Raw genomic sequence first — 21,444 nt, 5'->3', positions numbered from 1 at the left:
AGTCACATGCCAAAAAGCATCTTTTAGAGTGACAGAGTGCAAGCAAGCATACAGGCACAAACATGCATGTAATGGGCTGCTTCCCAAAGCCAAGTGGGTTCGTTGTGAACCAACAACTTCAAAACTGTCTCCTTGATTTTCTCTGTCTTTTCTATGTATATACTGCCCAACTCCTTCCTAGCCAAGCTTTCAGAGTTGGATTCAAGCACAATGCTACAGCATAGAGATAAGAAGCCTGGACAAAATCATCATGCCTTCAAAAGATCAGTGACTTTATCATCATATAGGAATTGCACATCAGTTGCTTCCAGCTCTTTACATGTTGGTAAGTTTTCCTGGACTGGAAAACACCAGAGACATTTTTGAATAGCTGAGCTGGACACTCCTCACAGCCTTCATCAATCAGACTAAACAGAATACTCATACTTGCTTTATGAGAAGTGATTTACAGTTTTTTATTTTGTATCCAGATGCTGAACTTGTGAAGCCTGCACAGGTTTTGGATGCAGAGGTTGAAGGACCAAGCTAAATGCTAACACAGAGGTAGAAAGGATAATTCTTAACAGTTTGCAGCCTTACTGATGGTTAGAGTTCAGGAGATTTGTGAGGATTGATGCCAGTACAGTTGATTATACAAAGTCACAATGATCTGGAGAAGAGTTCATTTTGCCCTCTAAAAGAATGTGAAAAAGACAACTTCTCTATTCATATGGACAGAGATTCACTCTCCTGATCATCTTGGCCTGGCTACAGACAAATTAGGCTGGAGAAATCTTTGCTGAAGAGATAACAGGAGTGTTCAAATGCATTGATAGGATGTGGAACCTATGTGGAAACTCCTCATTCACCAGGTAAGCTCTGTCAGATAAATCATTGCTTAAGCTCCTACCTTCCCCAGTCCCTGCAGAGGCGGATTCCTGCTCCTGTACCTCCCTCTCTGTCTGAGTCTCGGCATTCTGCAGCTGAGGCGCCAAGGTCTGGGTGCCCTGCGAAGTCACAGAGGTGGGGGGATTTCGGGGTTGCAGGCCTATGGCATTCATCAGGCCCATGTCCCTGTCTGTCCTCCATGTGGCTCTGCTGGTTCTGAAAAGAGAGAAAAACAAATAAGACCAGGAGCATTGGAGGCAACGTGCCCCAGCAAGATTGAAGCATCCACCTGAGCCTCTTCTTGCCTCCACTCCAACCACCAACTCTAGGCACCTGCTAGCCACTATGCAGATGGGGCTCGAGGAAATTGTGACCTGCACTTATTTACACACACACAAACACCCCTCTCCAGCCTCAGCTGGCTGGTCTCCTGAGTTTTAAGGCAACAGAGTCTTACAGTCCACTCACCCTTCCACAGAAGCAGCGTGGCTGACTGGCATAGATAGATATCCCTGCAGCATCACTAAGCCTGCAGAACAACTCTGTCTTGGGGTCACTGAGTCGAGCAGGCAACACAACATGCAGCGTAGGACCATAAACACACACACGACCTCCCTCTGCACGTCAGCAGAGCAGTTTTAACTCCCAAGGACGCAGCCTGTATCCCTTCCCTCCTCTGGACCTCCTAGTTTGTCAGCATCACACATGAATGCACTCCAGCAAGCATTTCTGCCCGTTCCAGTCAGACAAGAGAAATTCTCTGTTCTCAAAAGCAAACAACAGGAACCACCTCAAGGCTCATTAGCTTCTCAGAATTGAATAGTTGAAGTGTATGACGCTACAAGAGCTGAATCTTGACAATGCTTGGATGTTCTTTCCAAAACTGACCTCTGGCTGTAAGTGCTGGGAATGGTAAAGAGATTCTAGGAAAGACTGCCTCATTCACAACCTTTTTTCATAAGGTTTTGAAACCTGCAACACTTTTCTTGCTCTCTCTTTGAGATCATTCTCGAGCAGTACTTTTGCCTTCAAGCTGCTCCTAAGCCCATCATGCAAGACTGATTATGTGGTGTCCAAAAATGTGAGTAGTGGCAACATCCACTCACATGGCAGAGTAAAGAATCTCTACTCCTTATTTTTCACACACAATCAGACCAAGGCTGTACAACAGCACAGACGTTGCCCTGTACTCCAGCTCATAACTTCCTTGGGATCCTGGAGCTCGCAATTCAGAAACAAGACTGTCACTTTCTTGCTGAGAACAGCTGGCTTAGAGAGAAGTACTCATCACTGGAGCAAGAAGCAAGGGACGGCAGCATCACCCTCATGTTTACAGTAACTAATGTGTGCATCACCAGACAGATTGGATGAAGCAGCCAACAGGGCTGTCAAGGGATTTAGCTTTATTTTTAGAGTTTATTGCTGAGAAACAACTGTCCCATGACCAGAAACTAAAGGGACCGCCCAATGGATTTACACTCATCTCTGTGAAACCCCCCACTCTTCAGTTATCCTCCAAAGGCCATTTACTTTGCATGGTGTTTTTGTTGCATCAAGCCCCATGTGTTCCTCCTGCAGCTTGCTCATGGATGTTACTGAGGCCATGGATGACACATGTACTTCACTATCACTGGCAGCACTTTTGGGCACTGAATGTCACTTGCTGGAATCAGGCCAGGTGACCCAACTAGGCAATGTCAAAGGGGGGAAAAAATTGCATATTTAAAGCAGCCAGTGATAAGGGAACAAAGAAGAAATGGTGCTGTCAGATGTTAACAAAAGCAGCAGAAAGGGTCAAGTCTCTCTAACCCACATCCAGGAGACTCACCCAGGCCGCTCAGTGCTCCTGCTGCTGGAATGCACAGCGAAGACGTTCTCATTCAGCTGGTCCCAGTGGTACTCAACTCCAGAGTTTAAGGCCCTTGAAACACCAAAGTAGGAAAAAATATTAGCATGACAGGACACTATTCCAGCCAGTACACATTATGTCCCCACAACATGAAGGACAGCGTTGATTCCTGCCCTACAGAAACTGCAGATCTAGCTCAGTTCACATTTTTGTTAAAAGAGCTCATCACCATAAACAGCCTTGCAAACATGGAGTGCTGCGTTACCCAGATTGCTCTGGAATATTCCATGCATTTCAATTCAATGTTAGCACTGAGGCACAGCAACAGGAGCAGAGAGATTTTCAGGAAATGAAGATATACAACTGTGTGTATAAAATCAGGTTACCCTAACTCCAAGTGACTAAACAAAGAATTGGAATGGGAAGGCCAATTCTCTCTGTGGTGCCTGCCAGCATTTCCTGCACTAGGTAATGCTAAGTAAAACACTGCTCTTATTTGACATTTAGTTTCTTCGCAAATGGTTCTCATTCTACCCATAAATAAATCTTTACACAGCCCTCTCACTGAGAGTCACTGTGGAACAAGGGCAGACATAGAGGATATTTTAATAAGTTTCCACAAAAGAGTTTGTACTGGATCAACTATGTGTATGTCCAAAATGTCCAAAACTTGAATTTTACAGCTAATGCTACTAAGTTTAACAGAACAGCCAATGCTCTGGCAACCTTTCACAGTGCATTTCTCAAAAAGATACACGAAGCCAGGGTTGGCTAATCACTTCACAGGAACAGGCAAGGTTAACAATGTATAGCTAATCATCACATCATTGCTGAAGATTACAGGCAATCACAGAAACTAAATCACCATAACCATAATGCTGTAAGTGCATCTCCCACTATTTCTAAGACCCAGCAGCTCTTAGACTGGAAAATAAGAGCAAACCCAGCTTACTCTGTGCCATACAGAAATGTCAGAGGACAGGCACACACTGTGCAGTCCAAGGCAGTACGGAGGTCTCCCACCTACTGCTGTGTCCCACCTGCAGAAGCACTACGGGCTGCATTACCATGGAAGAGACTTTCTGTAGTGTTTTGCCATGCCATGCTGACACACCAGCTCCCTGTGAGCTGGTCTGAGCGTTTTGAAACAGTGCTGTGTACCACCACATGGCTGGGGGATTGCAGACACCTGATGGTTCTAGGTGGAGCGTTAACAGTGCTGTGCAGTGGTCACCACAAGGTGAGTAAAAAAAAAAAACCAACACAAAAACCAACAAACCAAAGGTCCTGTGCAGACAGAAGGGAATTGCATCTGAAGAGCTGGAATTGCATCACACCGCAGGCAGCCTCAGAGCATGAACTAAGTGTAGTCCCATAATCTGAAGGAATGATTCAGGGCAAGTAGTTGGTAGCTGGTTACGGCTGGGAACAAACATGGTGTTTTACGTACATATAAAAGCTGTTGTCCCTGTAATGAGATGCCTCAGCAGAACTGGCAAGAACCCCAGCTTAGAGGACGCTGCAGGTCAGACATGCTGCAATGGGAGAACTGTGTGTGCTAGAGGCCTGGGGCTAGGCTACTGGGGTGACAGCACCCCAGGTTGGGACCAAGGGCGAAAGCTGGAGAAAATTAGGTCAACAAAACTACACATGGAGTCTACAGGAAGTAATCAGTCATTGCTTTTTTTTCTTTTTCTGTGCTGAGCTAGCCCTGCGCTACATTATACCCCATGAAAGCAGCTGCCAGGGAGATGCTGATTTACAAAGGCTTCAGAGTTTACTGACAGATGGTAACCTGTCACTAAAACCGTGCCAGTCCCTCTGGCTGCTCCATCCCCTGCCCAATATACTGAGCCTTAGCTGTCACACTTTGCTGTCTGCAAAGTAGCACACTCCCTGGGCTTTCTGACTCCCGAGACTTTCTGACCTGATAGTCGAAGTTTCCATAAAAAGTCTAGTTTGCTTGGTATCTGCAGCTATTACACAACAGAGCTAAACTGACCCATGCTCTTCTCCCCCTCCTTCCACACTTCTTCATGCTTTCCAAAGTACAGGCACGGTCCCCACAGCCACCTACATGACTGGTGTTCCAGTCTCTCTGCAGGGCCAAAAAAGTGGCTCAGAATACAGCTGGCACTCCCTACTGCTGCAGCGAGCATCCTCACTGCTACCTTCCAGCAGACTATTCCCTTGACCAGCTAACCAACCTACCCTCTCCCAACTCCACCTCTTGCAAAAGATTTCAAGCGATAAAGCCCTCAGCATGATCTTTGCTCTCTTTTGCATGCATCTGCACCTCTCTGACCTGGAACCCACATCTGCCTCTCCACAGCCCTAAGACCAATATCCAACTTGCTCCCCATTAGGTCTTCCAGCCTCTGGATGATTGATTGAGGACACAGAAGAGGTGTTTCAGACTGCATCAAGGTACAGTGAGGAAAGCAAATATCTGAACTTAACAGAGGGAACTGGTTGGGCACTATCATTTATACGAAGATCATCACTTCCCTTCTTAATAAGCAGAGATTTCATCAAAGAAATGCTGCTATTGTATGGGTTAAGTGCCAGCTTTAAGACCATGCCTTCATTAGAAACATGATCACATAATCGCACCTTAAACCAACTTAAGTACACAACAAGATGTGTGTGACAACTGCAATTACCTTGGTTTAAATCATATTTTCAATTAAGCTTAAAGATTTGCACTGGTTTAACCACACCTATTTAAAACAGTGCAATCTCCCTTTTCAGAAAGCCTAAAGGTTTTTTAACTCCCATTGCAAAATATTGCTTGAATTTTGTAAATTAGCAAGCCTTTCACAGTACGTTTCCCAGGAGATTTGCAAATCAAGGCCTGACTATTCATTTCACAGAAGCAGAGCTTACACTGGAGAAATGAATATTTTTCAGGTAATGTAAGCATTTAACTTTTGCTCCATCAAACTCTAGACATGGAAATGCTGGAAGCACTTTACATTTTCCAAGGCATAAGGTAGAAGCTCTGTGTAGCATGGAGCATGTTGCCACTTGGATGTGGATGCAGTAAGGAGGACATTTGTTGCCCAGGGCTTCAGAGTGAAAAATTGCAATTCTCCACACTGCGTCAGTCATGGACAGTGAAGTCCACTTAGTCAAGTTCTTATTTTCTTCCTTTTTATGGCTGTCACTAAGCTCTCTAAGCCCTCCCTGGAAATTTCCATTAGCTTTGTTAAATGCAGAGCTGCTCACAGCCTGGCTTTCCCAGCAGGGATCTGTTCCGAGATGGACTTTTCCTTCACGCCTGTGTCCAGCTCACATTATTAACTAGCTTGGAGAGGATGAAGGGCACAGACTTGCATGCTTTGCTGAAAGTCAAATAAGGATTCAGAGTGGAGCCTGTTAAATACCAAGAGCCAACAACTTAGGCAGCACAGCCTCTCGCTCTGCATGGAGGTATTACCTGCATAGCTCAGATACGTCCCCCTGAAGAAACTAGGACCAAGCTCTAGGAATTAATGACAAAATTATTCATATGTGGCAAGAAAGCTGAAATACGATTTACTGCATTAGCTTAACCAGTATTTGAAAAGTAAATTGACAAAGCATAGGTCAGCACAAAATGACTTAGACTACTGGGTAACCCCCCAGCTGGCATATCCAAAATGGAGAGTTGAATAGGAGGAGGGATTAGGACAAAAGTTCCCCAACTCTACCATAACAATACAGCCCAGGAGCAAGATGGCAAGACAAAAAACCATAATTTGCAAGTAGGGTATGCATGTCCAGGAAGGCATAAATAGCACTTACTGTCTTTTCACTTAAACCATGCTCAACACTGAAGAACGTAGCAGCAATGGGCAAATGCACTGCTCTCCTTCTTCAAATCCTGCTACATGGAAAGGCCCAACAGTAGCACACTACTTGTCTGCTACAGCACTGAATTAAGTTTTGATTAAGCCATTGCTGCCTGCAATCCCATCTAAAAATATCAGCACAACCCCATGACTAGAATGAAGATTGCGGCAAGCCCAATGTGGGGAAGACTAGCTGCAAAGTGACACCATGCAGCATGCAGCTAGGTGAGCATCTGATTTTCATGCTGCCAAGGTTTGCTTTCTCCACAAAAGAAATTACTCTTTAAAGCTGATTTCTCAAATATACTATCCATTCAAGATCATGAAGAGCAAGCATACAAAACCAGGTTAGTTTACAAAGGATTTGAATTCCCCAAGATGCGCTTTCTTCCCGTCGTGTAAACTTGTCATTCTTAAACTATTCAACCTGTATCAAGGAAATATAGAGTGAGCTACAGAGAGCAAGGTGACACTATGCTAAGGAACAGGAATCCATTGTCCTGGTTTGGGAAGGAAGAAGCAGCACATAGTATCTCACGCAACACAACGCTCGGCCAGATTCCAGATGCATCCTTGTCAGCAGCTCATTATCTCTTCTGCCGGCATGTGATGATCAGCACAGCAAGCCCATCCCTGGCTCCCATGATTAGCTAGGCAATGGTATTGTCAGTACAAGGCAAAATTTGGCACTCCCAGCAGCTGCCTGGATAGGAAAACAATCATTTCTAACACCCTACTTCATAAATATTTAGCTTTCTGTGCAGGCAATGAACCACGTGCAGAGACAAATCCAAGTGAAAATTGGCTGCAGTGCAAACTGTATGGAACCAGCAAACGGGATTCCTGGACTAGCTCTCTGCTGGGCAGTAATGCCCTTTGACCAAGAAAGAGGTGGCAGCTTCACTGGCACCGGCCTATTTCAGAGCACACCCTTGGAGTACAGCCCATGTATGACTAGCCAAGGGAAGAGCATGAGACCAAGCACAGGAATTCCTAACAAGGTAAGTCGTACAGAACACAAGATCTGCAGTTTACAATTAACAGCCACACAGACATTTAAGTGACGTATGAAATTATCCTATTCATCACATTCAGAGGAACAATGGAAAGATCACCTCTTCTCCACAACTAGCAGCAAGTGCATTTTTACTCCCTATACTGATACAGCCTGCTAATTTTCCAGAATCCTGCAAGCTTCACCTGCCTGGAAACCAGCAACCATGCAGAAACACATCCTGACACCTACTTGAATTGCCAAAGGTGCTGCAGAAGCAGGACAGCAAGCAGCTTGGTGCAGCTGGTAGCCATGTGCCTGCTTCAGGGAGGATGCCAACTCAACTCAAAACACTATGCAAGATGACTGGCCCCATTTATTTGATCGTGCAGTCCTGCCAGCTAGGTTAAATACTGGGATTTCTGAAGAGGCTCTATTCAAACTCATACCATTTAAATGAGGTCAGCCTTATATATTTGGAGGCACCAGTAGCTAATAACACTTTTCTGTCTTGACAGCGTGAATATGCATGAGTTTGTTCTGCCCACCACTGGGCAACTAAAGCTGGATACAATCCATGCTCTTGCGGCCAGTGGATAAGATTTATATAGAAGGCACACCTCTAACAGTCATCTTCCCTGGGCAAAAAATGTGATATCTCAGCTAAGGAAGAGAGTCATCAATCAGCTAAGCTGTTAGATATCTCAAAGAGAGTGAGAGAGAGAAGAGAGACTAACACAGTAGGAAGAACCCAAACAGAATGGTTTCTTCTGATCCACAGGGTCACTACAGCTAAAACCCAAGTGACTTCCAGGAGTCAGCATTTGCAACCTACCTACAGCATGCATGTAGCAGATGAGCAGGCTCATAAAATGAGTTGAAATGGAGGACACACCAACAGAAAGCATAAGAGGAATTTGTCTTACATGCCAAGGGAGAAAGTCTTAAATTAAGAATCAGTCTTCCAACACATTCAACAGGAGCGATAAATAGAAATCAAGCACCAAGACAATGACAGAACAGAAGGAGAGAGAGTTTTGTATGAAAGTCTGGATGTTTGATTATCTTGGTACCCAAGTATAAATATTGAGGTTGAGAGCGCTGCCCTTAAGGGACGTGAAGCTACACAGCAAAACCTGTGTTGGGAATAAGGACAAAAGAAGTCCCTCACAGACAGCTGTCATGCCAATATCAATTCTCCTACCGAAATGCCACAACGGTTTTTTAAAGCAGCTTTTCCCAGAGCTTTTTTACACCACTCTCAGCATGACACAGGAAGTTGTAACTTGCACCTGGGAGAACAAGGGGAACCTTCTTAGCCCCGAACGTGACTCCTGCGCTACTGATATTGTAACTAGACATCAGCTACTTTGACATTTAGAAGAAATATATCCCAATTTGGAGGGGGCATACTGAGGCCATCATTAAATGCAAAATATTTGAATTAATGCACTACTGCAAGCAGACGGACAAAACACTCGTGCAAGGAAGACCCAGCATTAAGATTTGCTCCTGGTAAGACTGGTAAGATTTTTGTGTATCATACAGTGCACTATAGAATAGTTTCAGCACTATTAAAAAAAATAATAATGCTTGTTTATGTGAATAAGAACATACCACCCAGGCCAAATAGCCTGGAATAAACAAAGCAGAAACAGACCAAATAAGAATTTCCTGAACTTTCACTGATTTTCTTCTGACTCAAAATCGTGCCAGTATTCCACGGTATCCTTCTCTTATCTGGCTCCAACCACACCAAGTAGCACATAGGGATCCTCTGGAAGGTAAATAACAGATTCCAGAATGCAGAGCTTTAAGTTCCTTAAATAAGGACAATTTAGCTAGGTATCACCTTAAACCAAGCTCTAAAGATGGATAACTTGCTTAAAGTCCTCTAAAAACCTAAAGGCTTGTTAATTGCTTAACATGATTACAGGCAGACTATACTCCAAATAAGCTTTGAACCCTCAGAATATCTTAAGCTGTTTATGATCTATCAGCTCTTCCAGTGGCTTAGACAATTTAGGATGTTAGGAGTCTTTGGGGGAGCGCAAATTGCTTAAGCCTTCTAAGGCCTTAAACATCTTAAACTGCTACAAGGCTTGAGAGCCAAAGTCACTCTTTAGTCATCTTTGAACTTTCACTAGCATTTTAGCAGAAACTAACGTTTACATTGATTCAAAGGCAACTTCGAAGTAGGCTTGTTTTGTAGAACTTATGCCAACAAACTAAACCAGGAAAATGCATTTAGAATGGGAGAAATCAACTTCAAAATAAATGTTTAAAATTAGCAAGCATAGCAAATGCTTTTTTTTAATAGAACATTGCGATGTGCACACACAAAGCTGCCAAGCTCCAGAACCAAGATCTTGGCTTGGTCTAATCTCAATGAGATCCACAGGGCAAGCCAAGTTTTATATTTTTAATCTTCAACAGCTTTGAAATTAGCCAACTTAAAAGTGTTCTGTTTCACACACAGGGGAAAAGTCCTCCAAAAAAAAAAAAAAAAAAAAAAAAAAAAGAAGGGGGGGGGGAATTGACAAAAAATCCGAAATCCACAATTATTACTCCAATTATTCACAGTTTGCAGACATTGAGTTGAGACCATTTACAGACCCAGATAGCTTGAGGATTTAAAAAAAGGAAAGAAAATGAAGAAAAAGTTGGCTGTTTTATTTGCTAGCTGAATTCACTACAGTCCTGCTAGAAAACACAGGCATAAGGGACAACGAATAAAACTCCAGAAATAAACTGGATCAAAGACCGGAAAATTGAAGATGATCTTATTGGAAAACCAAGGGAGTAAACAACCGAACAAGGAAGTACAGACCTGCAGAGAAAAGAAATATTGTAAGAAGCCAGGATAGACTGGTGCTGCCAAAGAGGGAAAAGATATTCTAAAACTAAACATGAGGAAAATGGTACTAGAATGAAAAAAAGTCTATTCATCAGTGAGGCTAAGGACAAAAATCAATGATGACTCAAAGTGGACGAGATACTGAATTTTCTCACTGAAGTCTCCACTTAAAAAATATCCAAGGGTACTTATGCAATTACAGAGTAAGAAAAGAAGCCAGACATAGCAGCTAGTTGCACTCTTGGGGGGGGGGGGGGGGGGGGATATTAAGAAGTTAACTTTTTTGAGCCATTCACACCTGATTTTTAATACATTATAAAAAACTGAGGAAGTGACAAAAGGCCAAAAAAGTCAACTTAGCAGCACTCTTCAAAAAGAAAGCCATACTTAAACTGACAATTACTCTCTCCTAAGTGTAACTTTTATCCTTAAAGACAGTAATATAACAAAGAGAAAAAAGAAGATATATGAAAACAATGAAAGAGTGAGCCACATGAAGTAGGCAGTAAGTCAAATAATTGCTTGCATGAAATTTAATTGCTTTTGTAGATAGAATTATAAAAAAGTAAAGGAAGAAAAGGCAGCAGGTGTGATCTGAATAGATTTAAGTGAAGCATTTGGTAACTGTTCTTAGAGTACGTGGCCACACTCTTCAAAAGATTGCTACCCAACCTGAGAACCAGTAAGGACCTGCAGAAGCCCAGTGACAGTACACAAACTGGTAAGTAGCATGTTAAGTTTCTTTAACACTGAGCTCTGTACCAAGTTCCCTTTCTCATGGTGAAAAATAAATGTCACTAACTAGTCAGTGCTTCAGCATATCTTGAAGAATTGGGTGAGGGAAATGAACTTGCTAATAACTGAAGACTTAAAGCAGCTCTCGAAATGTATCTCTAGGATTCATAGACATATTAAGTGGAATTTTATGAGGGCATCTTCCACCTAATGCCATCATTCATCCTGGATATCAAATTCACATACAGAAACAGAAATAGAAATGGAATAAAAAACAATATCAGAATGGAGATACCATTCCAAGCCTCCATATTACCACCCTACTTCTCTTGCTTCTGCAATGACTGAGCTTCTTGGCACTCAGGATACCTAGGCTTCCCTGCACAATTTGGAAATAATTCATTTCAGTTTTTTTCTTAAATGCATGAATAACAAAATCTAAATATAAGCTTTCAGGACACATCTTTAGTGCAAAATTGGCCATTTCCCCCTCCTTTCAGCCCTTTTATCAATCAAAATCATCTTTTACCCTTATTTAGAAAATTCAGTGTATATTGTGGTTAACAGGCAGCAAGTGTCCAGGACATGCATTCGCTTACTCAGACATGGTCAAAGGCCACTGTGCAGATGCTGCCTTTCAAAAGGCCATTTCCAGGGAGGACTCAGACATAACCAGTATCTGTAGCTGCCTCAGTTAACAGTTGTGAAAACGTTCCCTGAGCAGGGTTGCTAACATCCCTTTGTTACACACGAAGGAAGACAGCTCTTCCTTCTGTCTCTTTGCTTACTCCATCCTCCAGAAGCGACTCTTAAAAGGCAAACAATGCACCAGGGCTCATGCTGTTGGGGGGCATCATTGCTAGAGGCTGAAGAGCCTGACAAATGGAGCCAGCCAGCAGAGAGACATGATGCGCCAGGCAGCTGGATAGATCACCATCTCTTTACCAGTGCTGATAACTAGATGCAGACACATTGTCCCCATTACTAGATGAGAGGATATGCAATTCTCAGAGGAAAAAAACCTGGACTGGCATGGACAGACAACTGCAATGATCCTCTGCAAAGCATAGGAATTTATCATGAAGAGAATTTTCCCAGAATAATTTCACGTTAGAGGCAGATCTCATCACAAAGAATTAAAATATGCACACTGCATAGCACCAAATCAATTTGAGACTCTCCACACCTGCTTCCCAATGAGAGAATTCCAAGGGGTGCTGCCTCTGAACCAGATACATCTTCAGGGGATATTTTAACTCCATTATCAGAGGCTCTCTGTCTGCTGAAGAAATCCTCCCTCTCTTGTGGATGCCTGCATTACATAGCTAGCCCTAGACAAGGTGCTTTGAGTGCTTGGTTTTCAAACAGTTTTCTCAGAACACTGAGGTTTTTGGATTAGTATTTTCAAAAGCATGTGAGCACTGAGCCCTTCGGGAACCTGCTCCTGAGCATGGGCTGGGGGGGGGGTGGTGGTGGTACTCAAGATGCAATGAGGAAGAGCTGATACTTGGACCCCCTGCCTTTATCCCATGGCAGTCTTCCACAAGAGAAGCCAGCAAAGGGCAATAAGCAACACGCAGTCTGCACCTCCTCACTTTTGGTCTCACCTGTTCGTGTTCTACAAGACAATCAGTGTTTGAGAAGCCCCACCAGGGCTGTTTCTGAATGGGAAAGCTCTTGTTAGGATGCGACAGGATAGGAAAGGTTATGAGCACTAAAAAACAAATTCCTTTTTAATTCAGTAGAGGTGTTTCTACCGTACAAGACACCGTGGATTTCATTCCATGCTAAAAAACCCAAATATTCAGGAACTGAACCAAAGCTTGAACTATGCAGAGCCAAGAAAGACATACAAAACTTTAGTGAGCATTAGCAGTGGTCAGTTACAAAGGATGTGAGGCAGCATGTGGTGGGGGAGAAGCAGCCTTGGGGAGGCTAAAAAAGCACTAGCAGCCACACAGAAAAGGCAGTGTGCAGAATAGCAGAGGGGTGGGGGGAATTCACACTGCTCTGTACCACCTCCTGCGACAGACCTCCAGGCCACAGCGAGTAGTACATGGTAGTTCCCCTCATTTGCCAAGTGGAGTACACTTCCTCAAATGGTGTGCCTAAAGGGATTCCTGTTTTCATGTGGCACGGCTCTCCCAATGAACATCAGTGTCATGAATTTAGTGTCGTGATTTAGCTCAATGGTGCCAACCCTTTAAAACGTGGCAGCCTCAGAGCCTTTCAATACCACACTTTTGGACTGTACACAAACTCATCTGACATGCAAAAAGTACAGACTGCCACGTGGTAATGTGAAGCCACGTGCAAGCAGATAGCAGACTCGTGATCTAATATATATGCAAGTCTATCAGTTGGCAACCATCTGTACACTGAACCATGACAACAGTGAACTACAGGACCCTCAAAAACAGAACAGGCTGTCACAACCTCATACAGACTGCAACCTATTTCCAATCCACATCCTAGGGCCAAAACTCTCTTATCAGCAGGACTCGCCTGTGAACCACAGACCTGAGTACCCTTGCTCCAGCCTATCATCACTTCAATTGGTTAAAAAACAAGACAAGCATGAAGCATTCCCCGAAAACACTTACACTGCCTATGATCTACTCAATTCCATTCATTACTCTATGAATCTTCAGGACTTGCAGATGCCTTTCTTCATATCAGCTTTCTGCACTTTGTGCTCTCTCCCCAGTGGTCACTTCCATGAACCTTCTCCCAGTGACTTCTCTTACATGGTGGCTGATGATTTTTTCAAACAAAAATGAAAGATCAGACTCATGAAAAGTAAATTGCTTGTCCCATTGGTCACTTGCAGAGAAAGTTGTTTCCAAAAGCTGGGTTCCTGTCCCACAGGAACCCAGCCCCCTGGGTTCTTTCACACAGACAGTTCCTCAAAAGGACAGTAATTCAGCAGGAAAAGTAGACAAAGTTTTAAACAGGTCAGAGAGACCTGCTCTAAGATGGATAGCTTGTTTATTTGCAAGTAAGTGAAAACAGCAGCTAAACAAGCAAAAGAAAAGAACATATGAAGGACAAGCAAACACTGCTGAACACCAGCTCTACCACCTTTGCTATTTGTTATCCTTACTCAGAATAGTGTTTATTCACTGACAATTGGGATCTCTGGGTTTTCAATACAAGTCTGTATCTAACACTGCATGTTCAAACTAACATATTAGTAAACAATGTAAGTTGGTCAGCCTTTGAGTGTTTGGGAAAGGAGGAACTTTCCTGACATTACATTTAAAGTTTCTTCCAATTTAATCACATAAAAAGCAGAGCAAATAAATAGATGCTTTTCAATAGCACAGTTTAGTGAGCTGGGTGTCACCCTGAAATCTAAGGAAGTGGGTACACAATGTCCTTTCTTTCCTTTACTCATCAGAATGCAACCCTGCTAGGGGTTATACCTTTGGCTAATAAAAACATTTATTCTGTCCTATAGCTACTGTACTGGCTCATGAATTACAGTCTCTTAAAGGCTTCTTTCAGGCCCATTAGGTGCATTTCCAAGTGTGGATGAACACTGCTGTCACCACCTCAACTCCCTACAGGACAACGGCTCTGAGAGCCAACTTGTCAACACCTGTTTAGACATGGACCTTGGGTTCAAAATACTGAAAAAGTGCCTCACGGCTCAGCAGTCCAGTCCTACCCCCAGTCACAAGTATTCAAGTCATACACCTGTCTCTGCAAGCCAGCCAAGCTGCATCTCCAAACAGCTAAGCCTTTTGCATCCCCCCAACCAATGTACAGGCTATTGCAGAAATCAGCTGGTTAGCCACCTTTCTCTAGTTTGCAGCCACAACCTAGTCATAGTCAATTTATGCCTCTTTGCTCTCTAATAAAAAAAAAAAATATATAAATTTAAATAGTTCTCCTTTCCTGGAGATTTATGGAATGCTATATAAACCCCTCCTTAGCCCTCCTTTTTAGCCCTGCTAAAGACCCCAAGATGCAGGTTTTCTTAGGTAAAAATGCTCCACTGACCCCACTAGCAGCTCTCCTCAACTACTGTACCAGTTCAAAGGCAGTTCTGAATATGAATATGTGAATTTTAAACTGTTCCAGCTTATGTATCTAGTTTCTTCTGCAGTGATAGTAACATTTTGCTATCTCTGCTATTAAGCACCTTGTGTCTCATCCTAGAACTAAATTCGTTGGTTTTACAGCCTCATGTATTGATGGCTCAATCACCTACAATCAACTAAAACCTCGAGTCTTTCTCCTCCTCTGTCATTTTAACCACCGAGCTCAGTGTTATTAGACACTAAGTGCACTTTGTACTACTAAATTCTATCTCATTTCTATAGCTCCAGTCACTTCCAGGCAATCCAGTTCTTCTGCAATACTATCTCTTTCTCTACAATGACAAGGCTAATGTCACATCCTCTGCAAATTTATCAGCGCACCCTTACAAGGCATTAGTGTAAATAGTATTAATAACCAGCCCCAGAACAGGTTCTTAAAGAAGTCTGTCAATGACCTCTTTTGTAACAGAGTCCAGCTCTCAATCATGTTGTATTCTTTCCTTTAGCCAGGCCTTCACCTGCTCTTTACCAGATCTTGTTCTAATCCCAATTCTTTACAAATTAACTAGATTTATTGTAGTTCCAACATGGGTACTGCCTTACTAAAACGCAGAGGTATTAGACCTGGAGCAAGTCCTTAGTTGACCCTTTAATTAAAGATAAATACATAAAATTCTCAAGGACAGGTATCCAACCTGCTATACTCTGCCTTAGTCAAATCACATTGCATTTGATCCTGCTTTCCGTGTTTTTAATTTTCCTTTCCTTCAAAACATATGCCATAAATCTGTGTACCAAGTTCACATTATGGATTGCCAACATAACCTGACCTTCCCCATTTCCATCTGCAAGAAAAACTGCCATCAGTGCTACCCCAACGTAGCAGAATAGCCCAAAACATTTGATTTTAATTACTGATTCTTTAGAACGCTGGAAGGACTACTCCTCTCATTATGAGCCCATGGAGCTTCAAGTTATGCCTTTTTTTTTGGTCAGCTTGTACTTCCAGTCTACTCATCTAATTTTCCCTAAGTACATGCTTTTCAAATCCTGTGTTTGAGGCACAGCTTCTATTCCAACCTGTTTATGTGATCCCTTTAGTACTTGGTTTCAAATGCCTCCATTGTACATGGGAATAAAGACCCAGGGAATTGTAACTATCTCAGTTGTTTGCTACTGACGAGTTTTCTTTGCCAAATTAGAACAGTGGGGGTGTCTTCAGCAGTACAGTGTTTTCTTGATCCCTGCTGTTTGCTAGGCTATCGCGCATATAGCACTCTATCAATTGCCGAATCCTTTATTTAATATTTCTCTTCCTCTGTATTACTGTTCATGGAAACGACACAAATATTTTTTAGCTTTCTCCCTCACTTCTCAAGTTAAAGCCAATAGATTTGTCAACCTCAAACCCAGTCTATTAAGCCAAGAACTATTGAGATGGCATCTACATGTTGGGTTTTTTCCTTCCTCTGCGGATCTTCCAAGTAGATCTGGGGCAGACATCACAGCCACAAGCCACTTCTGCTCTGATAGGGCCTCACTCATTAGTGTGTTCTGATGTTAGAGCCTCAGTGCAAATTATTCAGGTTGGTGAATATCTACACCTTCATGCAGAGGTATTTAAGTCACTCTGGCTGTTGTTGGTCTATAAAATGGTGCAGTTGAGAATAGAACATATTGGCTGTCCTGCTCCAAAAAGAACCCACCAGTCCAAGTGAGGTCTGCAATAATCACCAGAAGCATCAGTAACTCCAGTCCACCAGGAGGAAACCTGTTGAAGCATTTCTGTCAAACCACCAATAAATTTGCTCCTCTACAGCCACCTTGTTTCATGTTCGTATACAAAAAGTTTATTTTTGTTGGAATTGTGCAGATGGTTGCTGGGATAGAAGTAAGGAGATAGAAGAGTGCCCTAGCAACATGGTTAGCTAAGAAGGCTTCACTGAGATACTGCAGAAGGACTGACAGTGCTTCCATAACATACCATGAAAGTGTTCATGTTGTGTCTTTAATTAGTGAGGTGCCAAGAAGAGACATGCAACTTAGCTTGGGGCTACTGCAAGCACCAGAATGGATACCTAATGTGGGGTGTGGCAAGCCAGGACAGCCAGACTAAGCTTGACTCTGCAGCATTCAATCAAAGCATCCACCCTCAGGGAGACTTCATTTCCCTGGGTTCTTGTCCAAGTTCATCTCATAAGCCATAATCAGTAGACTAGATCTCATCATTTCTCTATACTGAAAATAACTTAGAATAACTCTCTAGAGTTTGAGAAGAAGAGAGCCATTATTCCTGAATAATTCTTCTGCTTAGAAAGTACAGCAACTATTCTTGAAGAAAGCCACTTATCCTGGAAGAGAGTGATTATAGCTTATTCCATAATAATATCTTGTAGAACTTCATGTATAAATAAGGCCTTGATGAAAGATTATGTTCAAGAGAACAAGAGGGCTGTTTGAAGAGCGCTGGCATTTTGTACTACTGAAATTGGTCCAATCTGAATTCCAACCACAGATTTCACCAGAAGGCTGTACTGAATTAGTCACTATTACAACTGTATATATTCTGATTTAAGATAGTGGTTCTACACTGACCATATAACTCTCCTCAAGCACCACATGCCTGATCTCATGCACAACAGATGGAGTCCACAATGCATGTGGTAAGATCACCAGCAGTGCTGCAAGTTTCTAGGCTGCCAGCTTTTAAGTTACAAGGAACTTCAACATGTGAAGCATAACCCAAAAGAATACCAAGGTAGTTTAGTACCAGGAAATAACTGAAGCAGAGAAATCCCTGAAGTGTTCCTGCAGCATAAAAGCTCCAAAAGAAGCACTTGCACAACACAATGGAGAAAAGGGTCTCAACAAAGTATGGGGCAGAGACTCTCCAAGAACAATGAAAGCAATACATGTTTCACTGCTCAGACGCTCAGTCATCATCTGTGTCACACCACATCTAAATTAGCTTGTGTTTAATTGCAAGTTTACAAAGGGACAGTTACACCCTTCATGGCACTGTATAAAGAAGAGAGAGCTAAAGTCTACACATCATCATTGGGCTTTCAAGTGAGGACCAAAACAATTCACTGGCTTGCTCATAATCGTGACAAAAATCTTGTCAGTTCATAGAATCTCACGCTTGAATACTGTAACAAGTATTTAATAACTCTAGGTCAGCAGCTTTCAACCTGGTTGGTGGACTCCAAGGGGTCCGTGAAAGCTGAGGAAAGCAAGCATATCACTAACAGCTCAAATTTGCTGTTCTCATTGGAAAGTTTTAGAAATCCGTAAATCCAGAGAGACTGAAAGACACTGCACTAGATATACAGGAAACAAAGGATCCAGAAAGCCTAGAAAGACATGGGAAATAAAATGAGCTAATGAGATGCACTTCAAACAGCCTCAGAAGTTTATAATCAGCAAAACAAACACTGATTGTAAGAGACTCGGGTAAACACTGTGGCAGTCCAAAAGGAGTATTAGGATTTGGTTTTTTTGGGTCCCTCAAGCACAATGCCCCAGGCAGTGAAAAGCCGTCTTATCCCCACTGCCCTAAGAACAGAAATGACCAAAGCAGTTATAACGCCACGTAAAGCAATCACTTACTCCGGTCGGCAAATCACCAGGTCCCCTTTGTTGGTGCCATATGCCAATCCCAGGCCTGGCTCAGGCAGCCAGCGAGCAGAGTTTATGCTGACGTGTCTTCTCTGATCGGCAGGCATTGGGTACAGAACGTTGAAAACTCTCTGAAACAATAACAGGAGGTTACTTGACAGGACAATACAAGGCAGGAGAGCCAAGGAGGCTCAAACAAATGTTCAATCTCCCTACAGCAGCCTAGCTGGCCAAGGAGATGTGACTTTACAGGATGTTGCAAGAAAACACTAATCCAGCAGCGAGAGTAAGCAGCTGCTAGAAACGCACATACATGTGCCCCTAAGTGTTTAATAGACTGACTGGCACACGGCTGTGGAGCAGAAGAAATTCTGACCCCAGGAGAATCTGCACGTCACTCAGTGCGCTGCACAGTCCTTCTATTCAAACTAATTAAACAAAGTGATGGGGACAAGTGGTATAATCATTAGAAAGCAGGACAACTGGGACTCTTCTGGCCTTCATCTCTCATCTTAACTCACTAGGCTGGACCAGGAAACTGGCAAGTACATGGGCTTTCAGCATCAAAAGTTTATTGTTTCTATTAAGCAAACCAAACTTTATTGAAAAATTATACAATTCTTTCCTTTTCTAAACATTTAAACAGCCCCCTGAAAATGCTTCAGAGTTTGACCAACCCTCACACCAACAGTGCACAAAGAAACATCAAAATCCAGAGATTATGAGAATAACACAAGTACGCAAGTAACAAATCCCTCAGTTCAGGTCCCCTTCCAACACCATCCATTTTACCTGCAGTAAGGTAAGAAGCTGAAGAGCTGCTAAGACTGCAGGTAGTTAGCATGGCTGCAAGCCAGTGCTTCCCAAATGCTGCATTAATGCAGGCGAATGAAAACCCTGTGCACACGAAGGACCAATAGCAAGCTCTGCTTTCTGGTCTGCACTAGCTTGGTTTCTGAAGCATATGAGCTTGAAAAGCAAGAACAATGAAGTGGAACAGATTATACCTATGCAGATACTCTCCTTCTGCTCCAAGAAGCTAATGTCTTTTGTACAGCACAATGCTTTCCTGCACCCTGCCATCCAGCAATCAGAACTGGGTATACTGACAACACTCCATTTAGCCAGAAAATATGACACATGTAGATCATAAAAACAAAGGCATGGGAAGTGGAAAGAGGGGTAATGAGCTGGTTTGAGTACCAGGAATAGACAGGGACAAGCTGCTTCAGTGAACTGGGCCATCAGAGCACATTCCAACGTGGCTTCAGAAGGGTAGGACTGAAGACCGCGTTTACAAGTCCAAATCATTAACAGAATTTCTGCAGAAATTTATCTAGGATTTACACCTGTAATCACTGCACGCAACACAGACTTCAAATCTAGATTTTCAATGGGATAATTCCCAGGTGAAAGATATGTTTTCATTAGATTTTCTGGTGGGCAACCATCCATCCAACACAGAACCTTTCTTCCAGACTCCTCAGAAGAGGAGATGGTGCTGTACCAGGAAGCAGGGAAGGGAATGAGGATGTGCTGGAACAACAGGATAAAGGTAGATAGGAATGCAGATCAACCACTACTGCACTGCTGAGGTAGCCTGAAGTAATTAGAATTCATTAGGGTGGGACTCATCAGCTAGCATAACAAACTGGGGATCAGGACGACAGCTTACGTACCTGTTCTTCTCCATAGCTCTACTGCCCACCCCACATGTTGTCTGCTTGACAATTTAACTTCAGAAGTCTGAGGCAGAGACCACTTAACTGTATGCCCTCCAATAGCTAGTACCCAGAACCTTCATCTTGACCACCGTAGCGCAAACAAAGCAAGTGAGAGCAAAACAATATAGCTACATTATTTCCCGTCATCAGTAACTCATTTAACCTCTCCTCTGAGGAGGCCACATTAGAGGAGAAAACATCCTTAAGGATTTCTCTGTATGACAGAAACTGGTCACTCTTCACCCTGGCTATGACTCAGCAGTTAGTGTATTCAAGAGAAGCTTGGTGTTTGGATGGAAGAAACAGGCCCTTAGGGGTTTATCTAGCTCTTACCCATCTCTGTCATGTCTGCCCTGTTCCCTCTGCGCCTTGCTTGCTGGGGGAGGGGGGGGGCACAGGGGGAGAAAAAGAAGGGGGGGGGGAATAATCAGATGTACAGTGATAGCACCTGTTACCATGGAGATTATGGTGCACTCTGAGATGGGGAGACTGGATTTTGAGGAGGAGGAGGGAGGGGAAAGGGAGGGGTCCGCCAGAGCTCGAGCATAAATTCATAAAATAAGCATTCCAAATCTCTCAAGAACTGCAAGGGTTTTCCATCATATCCTTCTTTGGCAAGTCGGAAACAAACGGTTTCTTTTCTCCTGAGAATGGCTTTGCAAGGTATCACAGCTAGAGAAGCTGCCTTCCTGGGCTAGCCGCAAGATCTCCTCCACAGGCAGGTCAGTTTGTACAGCCGGTGTCCCACAGGCTCCGCAACCAGCCATGCCAAGGGGGGAGACTTGCTAGCTACAGCTCAGCATCCAGGTGCTTTGCAGTAAATAGCAACCCATGGAAAGTGCTGCCAAGGACATGGGTCTGGCTCTGACAACCTGCAAAAATGTTGGCTGAGGGCAGAATCTCAAAGATAAGATGGCTTAA

The 21,444-nt window shown here is 43.2% G+C and overlaps 1 protein-coding gene across 9 annotated transcripts in view; it reads right to left on the bottom strand.

Moving 5' to 3' along the window:
- The window catches only part of AMBRA1 (autophagy and beclin 1 regulator 1), a 136,672-nt gene that overhangs the window by 10,031 nt on the left and 105,197 nt on the right, over positions 1-21,444 (bottom strand). For all 9 annotated transcript variants that reach the window (XM_072865044.1, XM_072865042.1, XM_072865046.1 and 6 more), the window contains 3 exons: positions 18,791-18,930; positions 2,696-2,788; positions 890-1,083 (listed from right to left, as the gene is read on the bottom strand). In XM_072865044.1, the coding sequence (XP_072721145.1) occupies positions 890-1,083; positions 2,696-2,788; positions 18,791-18,930 (427 nt within the window). The remainder of the gene's footprint in view (positions 1-889; positions 1,084-2,695; positions 2,789-18,790; positions 18,931-21,444) is intronic.

This window comes from Ciconia boyciana, chromosome 6, assembly GCF_034638445.1.
Source record: "Ciconia boyciana chromosome 6, ASM3463844v1, whole genome shotgun sequence".
Classification (NCBI taxonomy): Eukaryota; Metazoa; Chordata; class Aves; order Ciconiiformes; family Ciconiidae; genus Ciconia; species Ciconia boyciana.
Note: the sequence above shows the minus strand (reverse complement) of the source record. Positions and strands in the feature narration are given on the sequence as shown.